The following is a 12,124-nucleotide window of genomic DNA, read 5'->3' as shown; positions in this document are numbered from 1 at the left end:
ACATGGTATTTGAGAATTACAGCATTTCTCACACTCCACAGAAATTATCATAACACAGATTTAAAAACAAAAAAAGCAGTGTAAAGCAGGAAAGTCTGAGTTCATAGATCAGCTACCTTCCCACCTGTGACACAATGGAAAGAACAAATGACACCTATCTAGTCTTCAACTTCTTGACTGTGATAAATAACAATTTCTCAGCATTTTGGAAGAAGATTAAACTTGAAACATTAGAAAGGGTATAAAAGCATGCAGCTGCAGCTTCCTTTAAAACTGGACAAAAATGTCAGACTAGAAGGGGTGTAACATCTAATAGTTGTTTTAGTATTAAAGATACTAAAATCATTTAGAGTTTTGCTTGAGGTGACATGCAAAAGGCACAGGTGCTCAAAGCTTGTTCAAGCCTTTGAACAGAGGTAATTTTGAACTTACCTTCAACCTGTAAATAGCAGGGCTCCCAGGAAAGAGCTTAGCAGCTCTGTCAACCCAATATTTTGCTCTTCCATCAGTAATGTCATTATTGCATAGTAACTCTGCAATCTTCAATACAAGATCTTTCTGTGTTGGGTTCAACTCCACAGAACGCTATTTTTTTCCATCCAGACAGAGGAGTAAAAAAAAAAAAAAAAAGCAGCTTTAACTTATGATCCACATACAACAGGTAAGAGTTACACCCCCACAAACATACCCAGGTATTCAAATCAGTTAAATCTATAAATACAGAGTATATAAGAAAAGCCTTTCTACATGCTACCACTAGTTTATAGCACCCAAACAGGACTGCTAAAATTGAGAAAAGCATAAGGAAAATAATGCACTTCCTCTGCATCTATCACTAGCTATTGCTATACACAAACAGCAGGACTATAATGACCTCTAGTCTAGCCAGGTGTAAAAACTTTTTAAAAATTAAGACACAGTTTAAGAAATGTGATAGCACTTCATACATAGAGTTCTCTTGGCCAGACCTCTGAGCACATCTTTCTCTCTGAAACCAGAACGAAGGCAACCAACCTGGAAATCTGACATTTATATGCTTGCCTAATCAAAATTAGATTTGTCCCTCCCCTCTGCACCATCCCTCTTCTAAGCCAACCAAAAAAAAAAAAAAAACCAACAATAAACCTACAGTCTTCTAGCAGCAACTAAACACCAGTTGTCATCACAGTTTGCATTACAGGATTCTACGACAGGAGTCCAAGAGGCTATGCATGACTTGGGGAGAATTTAACAGCAGGTAGCAGAAAGATCAAGCCCAGAAGAAAAAACAAAGAAGCAACTTCAAAATGTACTACAGAAGCAAGCGATATCAAGTGAAGAATGTTCTCCGCAGTGCTTCACGTGCTTTCCATTGTCAAATGTGTATGACAGTTTTCCCAGGAGCATGTTTTCTTCTATGGCTTTGAGAATGTTCAGCCACAGATGGGTTTTAGAAGTCATTTTATAAAAGAATAAAGCAGAACACTAGGGGTTGTAGCTGAATGTAATACTTACCTTATAACACCCAAAAGCTTTTTCTATGTTATCCTCAGCTTCATAAATTTGTCCAAGAAATCTGTGTGCTTTGGGATCTCTCTCTTGAACATTGAGGTATGTAGATATGTATCTATGAAGGGGAAAAAGTCTGTTACTCAACCAGTACTTTTCACTAACACTCTGCCTCCCACCCAAGCTCTAATGGCAACTTTATCTGCCACACAGGACACACAGACATATTTTGTTCTAGATGCTTTGGCCAGACCACAGAAGCATAAACATGTTTTGTTCTGGACACTTTTGTCAGGACCTTTAAGTAAGCAGCAATATGGTTTATACCTGTACAAATGCTACTTACTCACCAGCCAGTATTTCTGTTGATTGAAATAACAAAAGCAGGAATTGATAGAAATGGTAAGAACTACTTAATACAATGAGCAAAAAACCAGCCAATTCAGCCAGGTAGGTTTTTTCAGCACCATATAGCTTATCTTCTTTTAAGTTATTGTTTTACAAAAATCTAAATAGCACTTAATGTCCACACTGACTGCTAGCTTAAAGCAGCATGATAGTCATCTTGGTTTCTCTGGTCTACTTCATAAAAACAAAGCTTTTCTTTTACATTTAGAGAACAAAAAAACAAATGTCCATCAATGCATGTTACCTTTTAGCAAGTTCATATTCTTTAATTTCAAAATACAGCTTAGCAAAGAGGAATCCTTTCATCGATTTCTGAAGGAGAAAAACCATGACAAACACACTTTAGACATTAGGTACTTCAAAAGTAAATCCCTAATGAGTGACCTTTCTTTTCAGCCATGCCTAATACTCAAATGACTCAACTGGATGATTCATTATCAGCTCAAAGCCACCCATCATAAATAAGGGTTTGTTTCTGAAAGATGTAGTTTTAAGAATGAAAAGAATAAAAGTTTTTGCTATAAAAAGGTTACTAGGAAGATAGGGAATACAAGAGACCAAAACAACAAGCCTGCATATATGTGGTATTCATACATCACTCATTAAAGAGTGGAAGAATAGTGTAATCTACATTTAGTTTATTGCTGTGCAATGTATCAAGGAAAAAAGATATTCCACAAATCAAGAGAGATCTGCCATTTAGCCCTACTGTAGTGTGCTGTCATTAGACACTACTATTTAAGTATGCTTGAGGAAAAAGCAACTTTTGTTCAAGTCACTCTCAGTTTGGGTAAGAAATGCATTTATGGAGTAGCTGATTTTTGACTAAAACAACTTTAACATACACACCCTAGGAGCAAGATGTGAAACAATTTTCCTTTTACAAGGCAGTAACAAAGAAGCCAAGGTGGCAGAAGCATGATCAGGAGGAAAAGTGAAAGCAGCAGCTTAAAGAACTGAGTTACAAGTAGAAAGGTACAAGTAATATCAGACAAATTTAAAGCTTGAGTTCTCCATATCAGTTCAAAACCAATTTTGCTTTTGAACAAAGAAATACTGGAGCTAGCTACATCTATGATTCCAAGCAAGTGTGTACATTTTGAATGCACTTGAATTATACGTCTCTCTCCCTTTCTCACCACTGTTATTCCAGCAAAATTTTAAGAAGCAGTTAAAAATGAAAGCAGGCCTCCTAGGACACCTCAAGTTTCCAGACTGTATTTTTAAAGCCTGCTATAAAAGGGAAACACTGAAGCATGTCAGAGTGGAGCTGCATTTCACATCTTCTTTTAAATACAGATGAAAGGAAACCTCAATATAAATACTTTGCAGCCTTATAAGCACCCCTTCCTAAAATCAACACAACAGGAAAATAAGTAATATTTTCCACCAGTGACTGTGCTTTTACAATTAGTTGTAAGCATTACTTATTAAAAAAAAACCAAAAACCTAAACCTAAAGAAAATGTGCACCAGCTGGTCTTAAGCACAACAGGAGAGGATTTATTTTGTTGTTGAGTTCAGTAGGATCACCAAAGCAATTAAAAAACACCTATGATTCTGAGAGTAATGCCCTTGACACTGGCTGCCCTAAACAGCACCCAAAGCAATTAAGCCACAGAACAACTCTGTAGCTGTTAGGAAAGAGATACAAATAATGATGATGTACACAAGGCCCGCACAAAGGCCCGACTGCATAGTAGTGAGCATGTATGCATTCACACTACACAACATAGTGCTGAATATTCTAACTTTAAAAAAAAAATCAATTCAAGAGCAGTAGAACAAGATCTTTCAGGATTAAATAGCTCCCATGAATTGCATCAGACTGCTCACTGAGATCCTTTACCAGATACAATGAGAAACGGTAACAAGTTATGCAGAGGTCCTCATCCTTCTGGCCAGTTACTAAAATACAACAGAAAGATTATTTTTTTCCCAGTTCCTCCTCTCCTATTACTACTACAAAGATAAGAATATTAATGACACAACACAAAAGAAAACTGAAAGTACTTCACATGTTCCTTGGTTAGATTCTTCTGAAGAAATGAAACCCAGGAATCTTGTTCTGAGAAACGAAACTCGTGAAACACAGGAACTAAACTCTTACAAAACTGAAGAAGTCTGTTCTCGGAGAACTGATGGACTCTTTAAAACTACACTAGGGTTTGCCAGTTGTAAATTACAGGTGCACAGCTCTAGTAAACCACTGCTCCCGGTCAGGGAAAGCACCTCCACTATGCCAAACACCTTGGCCCTTCCTCAGCTACCCCCACCTCACCCGATTTATAGACACCCTGAGTAATTATGCGCTGGGAAATACTCCCAAAGACACCTTAACTCACAGAACATCGAATAGCCAGGAATGGAAGAGACCTGTGGGAATCATCTAGTCCGACACCCTGCCATGGCTCAGTCACCTAGGGCACGGGATAGAGGCGCGTCCAGGTGGGGTTTGAGTATCTCCAGAAAGACATCCCTCCAGAGAGGGATCCTTTTTCCTCTTACCGCCAAGGACGAGGAGGGGCCAAGCAGACCAAGTCCCTAAACCGAGGCGCCGGGCTCGGCGCCTGGAGCCCGCAGACAGCAGCCGCCCCCAGCCCAGCAGCGCCGGGACAGCGAGCGCAGCCGCCCCCCGGCCCGGCGGCAGCGAGGCCTCCCCGCGGCGCGGGGGCCGGCGGTCCCTCAGGACGCACGGCAGGGCCTCCAGCGCCCCACGCGGGGCTGGAAGGGGCCCCGCACCGGCCGCACGGAGCGGCCGCAGCGCCGCCCGGGCCCGGCGGGGACAGGCAACGCGAGGCCGTGCTCACCTCTCTGGGGGACGGCGCCGCGGCCTGCAAGGAGGCGACGTAGCGCTCCACCTCGGGCTTCGTCCGCCTCATCATGGCGCCGCCGCGGCGGCGGGGACCGCGCCCGGCCTCTGTCGCGGCGGAACGCGCCTTCCCGGCCGGCCCGACGGCCCTGGCCCGGCGCCTGCGGAGGGGAAGGCGGAGGGAAGGAGGAAGGAAGCGCAGGAGCGACGCGGCCGCCGCGCGTTACGCAAGTTCCCGCTCAGCCGCACGGCGCGCGCAGCCCCGGCGCGGGCCACCTCCCGCCCCCATATCAACGGCCGGGGGCGGGACCTGGCCGGGTCTGCGCATGCGCACACCGGGGGAGGGGGGCAGGGGTAGAAAATGTGTCTTGGGAAACTGGGAAACGAAATGTTAGCATTTTCTCATCTCAAACTAAAATAAACTCACCTCAGTAATATATTAAGAAACGATATGGTGATAATATATTTATCACCTAAATAATATACTCTATATCTGTGTGTGTGTTTATATACATATATATATACATACATACATAGGTAACAAATTTTCCCCTAAAGCTAAGTAACTGTTCTTGCGGCCTCACCCTAAGAATGACTTGAGGACGTGGAACTGTTGGAGCAAGTCCAGAGGAGAGACACGAAGTTGCTAGGGGGACTGGAGCATCTCCCCTTCAAACACAGGGTGAGGGCTGGGGAGCTTAGAGAAGAGAAGGTTCCAGGAAAACCTCATGGCAACCTTCCAGTATGAGGGACCTACAGGGAAGCAGGAGAGGAATTTGTCTGGAGCTGTAGTGATAGGACAAGGAGTAATGGGTACAATTAAAAGAGGGGCAGTTTAGGATGGATACACTGAAGAAATTATTCACTGTGATGGCAGCACAGGCTGCCCAGAGAGGCTGTGGGTGCCCCATGCCAGGCAGTTTTCGAGGCTGGGGTGGATGGAGTTCTGAGCAATCTGGCCTAGTGGGAAGTGTCCCCCATTAAAGACTAGTCCCTTCCAACCTGTAATATTCTAGGATTATATACTTCATAGTTCAGAGCAACTATAAATTGAATCTGTAATCATAAGGGCCTTCTTACTGAGATCCAATGTTCTAGAAAATGAGTCTCCACATATTGTAGCAGCTGTGGTGAGAAACCTTCTTCCAGGCACTGTGGATAGTATATTTAAACAATTAAGCTCTAAAACACAGATGGGAACATGGACTAAAAGATGGACCAGCAACCCTCAAGGCAGGACAGATCTGCAAGTTGTAGTTTTACCGGTTTGGTGGCTCAAGGATGAGCCCTGTGGTGAAATTCCCAGCAGGAAGCCTCAGACTCTACTCACTGGAATTAGCCATCTTTCCTGCCAGTTCAGATGCTTTGCTCAAAATGAGGCCACTGGGCCATGTCTCTGAAGAAGTGTAATTAAAAATTTCTCCAGTTCTCAATCTCAAACAACCCATTGACAGTCACAGTATTCCTGGTACACCTAAAATATACTGACAGCCCCACAGCTCTTACCCTCTTTGCAGGGAAAATAAGGAAACATAGCTAACTTTTCTTTAATACCAGCAACATCCATGTAAGACCCTGACTGAAAGACAGGGTCTTTCTTCTTATTCTTTCTTCTGTAATGGTGCTTTATTTAGACATTGGATTTAATTCCACCAATTTTTTTTTTTCTCTGTACTTTTTATGGTGTGCCTGCAGCTGGGATTATCAAACAATTTATTATCTGCACCTGCCAGGCTAAGTAATGGAAGTGTTGGTGGTGGTGCAGAGAACATCAGAGTTTTCTTGACTCACTGGTGACTATTACTGTGCTTCAGCTGATGGGGAGGCATGGGAAATTGCCTTCATATGACCAGGTCCAGTACTTTGGCTCTGGTGACTGTCTCACCCAGCGCTGTAGAAGTGGCACTCCCTGTGTTGTCCCTGGTGGTCGCAGCAGCAGGCAGGACAGCACTGTCTCAAGAGCTGTCTCTGCAGCCTGGCTGTGCTCTTTGGAACTGGGCACAGGACGTGCCACTGCCGGCGGCAGAGAGGCTCTGGGCTCAGCATTTCCCCCTACAGCGACATCCACTGGGCTTTCTGGAGGGCTCCCTGCTGCCAGCCTGGCCAGGCTTTCTAAAGGAACCTGTCATGCATTATTGATCCATGCAGCAGAAAAGGACAAAGCTTCTGAGGCATCCATTCCCAAATCCCAGGCTCATGGATTCCTCGACAGACCTTACAGGGATCATTGGTACTGAAACAGTACTAGGCTCTGCATCTTTTAGGAAAGAGTGTGCAGCTACTCAAATATTTATAATCCTTCAGGCCAGGAAATGAGCTTCAACAACAGACATGTGACTGTCCAGGCTGCCTAAGTGCTACCTTGCTCCCTGGCTCTGCTTTGCAACTGCTTTTAACTAATCCTCTTCATGACCATGTGCAGGGGTATTATACCAATGACAGTTCATGACAAAGTTCCCAAGAGAGCAGTATGGATTTGGGGAACACTCCACTTAGGACTCCAGTAATAACATTTTCACCATGAGGGTGATGAAGCACTGGAACATCCACAAAGCCCTGTGAAATCTCCTTGCATGGTGATGTCCATAGTTTGGCCAAGCAAGTCCTTCTGTACTGATGCAACTCTGATGTTAGACCCATTCTGAGCAGATGGCTGAGCTAGCTGATCTCTAGTGGTCCCTTCCATCCAACATTTTTCCATACTTCATCAGGCTTTGAACCCTCAAGTACCCTCAGATGCTTTGAGTGCTACATCCTGGGGTCTGACATACACACACTAGAGTTCATGAAACAGAAGGTGCTGCCTTGGTGAACTGTAGCACAGCCTTCACCATCAGGAACTTGGAAATGGAAAAACCCAGCCTGTGCCAGGCCCCAGGGGCCACCAGAGTGCAGAGGAAATCTGAGGCCACTGTGCTGCAGATGGATGTAACCCTGAGCAATGTGGATATGAGCCAGGTCTTGGCATTCAGCTTTGGGGCTAGGGACCCTTCCAACTCTGAGCAGTAAGGCTGGGCACAGGCTGAAGGAGGAGATGTACAGTCAGTGTAACATGAAAACCTGGAAGTCAGTTATAACTTCAGGAGGAAGCAAGAGTGTATGTGGTCTACTGAATCCTAGCACAGTCTAAAATTCCAACAGGGCTACTGTGCTAGTTAAGTAAACAATTTTTGAGGACATTTTAAGCTTGTCTTTAGTCTTCAACAGGGTCAGGGACTGACTACATTTATGAATGTTATGGCATTCAATAATTATGTAGGATAAATAGCCAAAAAATACCCTGCCTAGCAATAAACTGGAAGTTTGGGGTGACAGTTTCATTACAGGGAAAACAGGAGAGAAAAAGTTAACAGGAGGCTGTATGCTTTACCCTCAGATGAGATACCTTCTTTAGAAAAACCTAGTGACAGTGCCAATTGAGAAAATATCCAGAAGAATCAAGCCATTTCTTATGAAACAAACTGTGGTTGCTTTTATGTACCTTAGAACTACATACAGACATAGGCCTTTAGGAAAGGCATATGTCTCCTTTAAATCAAGGTAATAAGGAAGTATTTACATAGTCACAGGTAAAAGCTCAGGGATCCAAGAGAGCCTTACTACTTTCCCACCCATCTCAAGCATTTATTTCAGAGAGGCAATACAAGGTTTAATAACATGGCCTTTATTGATGACACAGGAAAGCAGATGTTTTAAAGTAACTAATTTTTCATAAACAGGAAAGAAAATTTTACTTCCTGTTACATAATTACATAAAATCTGTTTAAGTCACTAATGTATAAAAATAATAAAAAAAAGGTTTGCATACTTCGTACCATCAAGAAGACCTAAGTAGCTATATTTTCTACAAGAAAGGGAAAACCAAAACAAATTTGCATGGATATAACTCAATAGTATAAAACAATTATATGTATGTCATAAAGAATTTTTATTATTTGTAAGCTCAGTCCTTGAGGATGGCTAAAGAAGTAGATCCTAGCAGGATCAAACCTTGCATATTTACACACAGAGGTGTAAAGGTAATATTGCCAGTTAATTGAAATATGCATTTTCAGTATTGTTCTGAAAATCAATGAAGTCTAGAAGCTAGATTTTAAATGCAGATGTTCACATTTCAAATAAAGTACTTCTTGCATCCTGTATAATTAAGGCAAAGTATGTTATCTTTTGAAAATACCTTCTATAATAGTTTCTGCATAAAAATATGAAATAAAATATAAAACTATATATATTTAATAGTTATGTATGGTCCAGCAGAATAAGGCACAAAAAGTAAATAGAATGCAAAAGCATATATAGAAGTTAATGTGTTATTTTAAGTGGAATATAGCAAAATTCAAGTAGTTCTGAGTATGCTCATTTCTTGCAATAGGAATACATTTTTTAATATAAGTATCTCATGCTAAGCCTGATGTAGAAACATTCCTCATGTAAGCATAATCTATCATGTTTATAATTTTATGTATGTCATTTGTACTGTGGCTGTATTTAGAAATCTGATACTTTTCAAACCATCTGAAACAAGGCTCTGTAATGAGGTGACTTGGCCAGAACTCCAAGTGTGAATTTTTCCATGAGGCAAAGTGTACTGGTTTCCTGCCCAAATCACTTGAGCTGGGTGAGTTTTGTCTGCATGCTTAATATGAAGGTTAATATTTTCACTAACATAAATGACAATACACATCCCTAAAGCTGGGCACATTTGCAAAGTTTGTTTTCACAGGTGGTGTTCACAAGCAAATTTTCTCTCTCTGAAGAGTTCCACAGAGAATTAGTGTACAGAATGGGCCACCTGCATCAGTACAATGGCGTTATTGGTCAGAAACCTTTCAGGTAAGCTGGTAGTAATTTTGGAAATATGGTTTGTTTGTCAACAACTAAGCATACATGTATAGAGAACAGAGAATCTTAATATATTTTGGGTTGATAGAAGGCATGCATCAGCATCTGTTGTCTGACTGCAGCCTCAAAGCAGCAACTCCCCCCTACCCCACAAGTAGTATCTATAAGATTTTCACAAAGAAAGAGGAGAGCAGATGAAGTCTTTACTTTCTTCCCAAAGTTTCAGCTAATTTCTTCAGTCTTTTCTTCAGCTCTAGAGGAAACTTCTCGTAACATTTTTTGCAGACAGGCTTCATATCAAACTCAACAAATTTATTCCTAAAAAAACAAAGCAAAAGAAACGGATAAAGTTTTAGCAGATGAGATAGTGAAAAAAGAATTAAAAAAAAAATCTCCTATTAAATGTGCACAAGCAAAAAATTAACCCCGCAATTAATAAAAATACATTAAGTTATAAGTTCTACGCACTGCAGACAGTGATTACAATACTCTGTTGAGCAAGTTATGCAGATTTTACCCAAAAGCTCATATTTATTAACCGTGTAATTTAGGAAGCCTTTCAAATCTAATTGTAGACTAAACATAAGATAATGGAATAACAAGTTAGTATTTCAAGTTGCAGCTGTGTGAAAGATGTGTTGGTTTTGACTGCCATAACTTCATGCAAAAGTGCAAAAAAAAACATTGTTAGGACTAACCACAGAAGAAAGGAGCAGAGGTGGCGGTGAGAAGGAAAGGAAGTTTACAAACAGATTGGCTTTTTCTTTTTCTGCTTCTCTTTATCCTTTGCATCACGTTCCCGTTTGGCAAGTCGTCGCTTAAATTCATCTGGCATTTTCTCATAACAGTGTTTGCAGACAGGTTTTAGATCAATTTCAACAAACTTATCCCTTTAGAGTTAAACAAGGAAAAATAAAGGATGGAAAAGGAGAAGAGTTAGGAAGACTAACTGAAGGAAGACCTGAAGAGACAGCGAAAAGAGATGGAAAGTACTAGGTGGAGCAAGAGAAGAGACACTTATTTCCTTGATGCTGCTTACATGTTTTCATACAGGAACAGCTACACTATAGGAACATCTACACATTGAAGAGAACCACTGATATGTGTTGAAGACATCACACTAATCCATAGACTTACTTGAGGGTTAACTTAGTGTTGCAAGTTGAACAAGCGAAACAGTTCACACACCATGCCTTATTCAGAGCAGACACAACTAGGGAGATGGGGAAAAAAGAAATCATTAGCCTTACCAATAAAAAAAAAGTGATTACAAAATTTTTAAGTTGACATATTCATGAGGTGTAAAAAACACTCATTAATTCTTGTATCAAGTATTAAAGATCATAATAACGTGGCCAGACTGGTGAGGCACATTTTGGAGTGTAATGAGCAGGACTGTGAAGCATTGATACAGCTGTCCCTGAGGCAAGACCAGCTTAACCTATTTCTGCCTCCTATTTTTCGCTTCCACTTCATCTCATATCCAGCTGAGCTCAGGCAATGGTTCTGTGAGGCCAGGTTCCAACTTAATCAGGAAATGCTTCCAGCTGAAGAGCAATCCAGCACAATTTTGTTTATGTTTTCATACAGTTTCATTTCTCAGATCCAGTTCAGACTGCACTGCAATCAACAGTTGCACTTGCCCAGCTGAAGAAAATAATGTGAAGCCAGCAGCCAGACACTGCTGGTAAATCAGCACTACCAAGGTGAAAAAAAAATGGACTCTCTATTCTTTGCTTTGAAGAGAAACTACTTCCTATTTCTTCTGTAGGTAAATCCAGTTCCCATTTTTTCTTTCTTTCGATACAGCTTTTCAGTTTCCCCTGCCAAAATTTTCCTAAGTTAGAGAATGCAGGACAATATTTTTCTTTTAATGTTTTTCTCACTTGATCTTTCAATGTTTTTCTCACAGTATTTTGTCAACAACAAGGAGAACCAAAGCACTGTCATGCAGAGGGTTTTTCCTGCACTATGGGGCAAGCATTTCCACAGATACACAGTTATTCCACTACTTTCCAGAATAATACTAGACAGGTAAAAGTCTTTGCTCCCAAACAACCTCAGTAATGCAGTCATAGACACCCTCCTGAAAAACTGCTGCTACAGGTATTTGTTTCACCCAACAGAGAACAATACTGGATACCAAATTTGTGACAGTTGACTCAAAATTTGTATGCAGAAATGAAAGAAGAAATGTAATTGAAGACACACACTGAAAATAAAGAAATTAATGTATACTGTTTTATTTTCAGTTCAGAGACCAAAACTTACATTATGGGTGTTGGAATATATGGTGAAAGATTAGAATCATACAGAGATGTAGTTATCATAAAAGTTCTATTTCTGCTCATTCCTGTAGAATTTTCCTGAAAATGAGGACTCTTTCCTCTAAAGCATTTTGGATTGTTATTCTGCAGGCATAGTGCAGTCCAGAAAATCTAGGAAAAGCACATCTACAGGATGCATGTCTTACCCTATAGTTACATGACTATAAACAAGTTTATGTCTCTTTTTGAATGTTAGAAGCTTCCTCCTACTTTGCTAATGCCTTTGGCTCAGATGAAACTAACATAGT

The 12,124-nt window shown here is 41.1% G+C and overlaps 2 protein-coding genes across 14 annotated transcripts in view; both read right to left on the bottom strand.

The window, feature by feature from the left end:
* Positions 1-4,997, bottom strand: part of RGPD4 (RANBP2 like and GRIP domain containing 4) — a 33,557-nt gene extending 28,560 nt beyond the window's left edge. For 2 of the 4 annotated variants that reach the window (XM_030234014.2, XM_030234016.2), the window contains exons 1-4: positions 4,706-4,994; positions 2,141-2,208; positions 1,495-1,606; positions 433-585 (exon numbers count right to left, since the gene is read on the bottom strand). In XM_030234014.2, the coding sequence (XP_030089874.2) occupies positions 433-585; positions 1,495-1,606; positions 2,141-2,208; positions 4,706-4,780 (408 nt within the window). In that variant the 5' untranslated portion in view covers positions 4,781-4,994. Of the gene's footprint in view, positions 1-432; positions 586-1,494; positions 1,607-2,140; positions 2,209-4,705 lie in introns of all 4 variants that reach the window. The other 2 variants (XM_050980235.1, XM_030234015.2) reach the window with 2 other exon arrangements.
* Positions 4,998-8,350: 3,353 nt separating this feature from the next.
* Positions 8,351-12,124, bottom strand: part of LIMS1 (LIM zinc finger domain containing 1) — a 68,245-nt gene continuing 64,471 nt past the window's right edge. For 5 of the 10 annotated variants that reach the window (XM_050981193.1, XM_018908939.3, XM_030234894.2 and 2 more), the window contains 2 exons: positions 10,687-10,762; positions 10,163-10,439 (listed from right to left, as the gene is read on the bottom strand). In XM_050981193.1, coding sequence (XP_050837150.1) covers positions 10,292-10,439; positions 10,687-10,762 — 224 coding nt within the window. In that variant the 3' untranslated portion in view covers positions 10,163-10,291. Of the gene's footprint in view, positions 9,868-10,153; positions 10,440-10,686; positions 10,763-12,124 lie in introns of those variants that run through there. The other 5 variants (XM_009085444.4, XM_009085442.4, XM_050981002.1 and 2 more) reach the window with 4 other exon arrangements.

Source organism: Serinus canaria, chromosome 1 (genome assembly GCF_022539315.1).
Source record: "Serinus canaria isolate serCan28SL12 chromosome 1, serCan2020, whole genome shotgun sequence".
Lineage (NCBI taxonomy): Eukaryota > Metazoa > Chordata > Aves > Passeriformes > Fringillidae > Serinus > Serinus canaria.
Note: the sequence above shows the minus strand (reverse complement) of the source record. Positions and strands in the feature narration are given on the sequence as shown.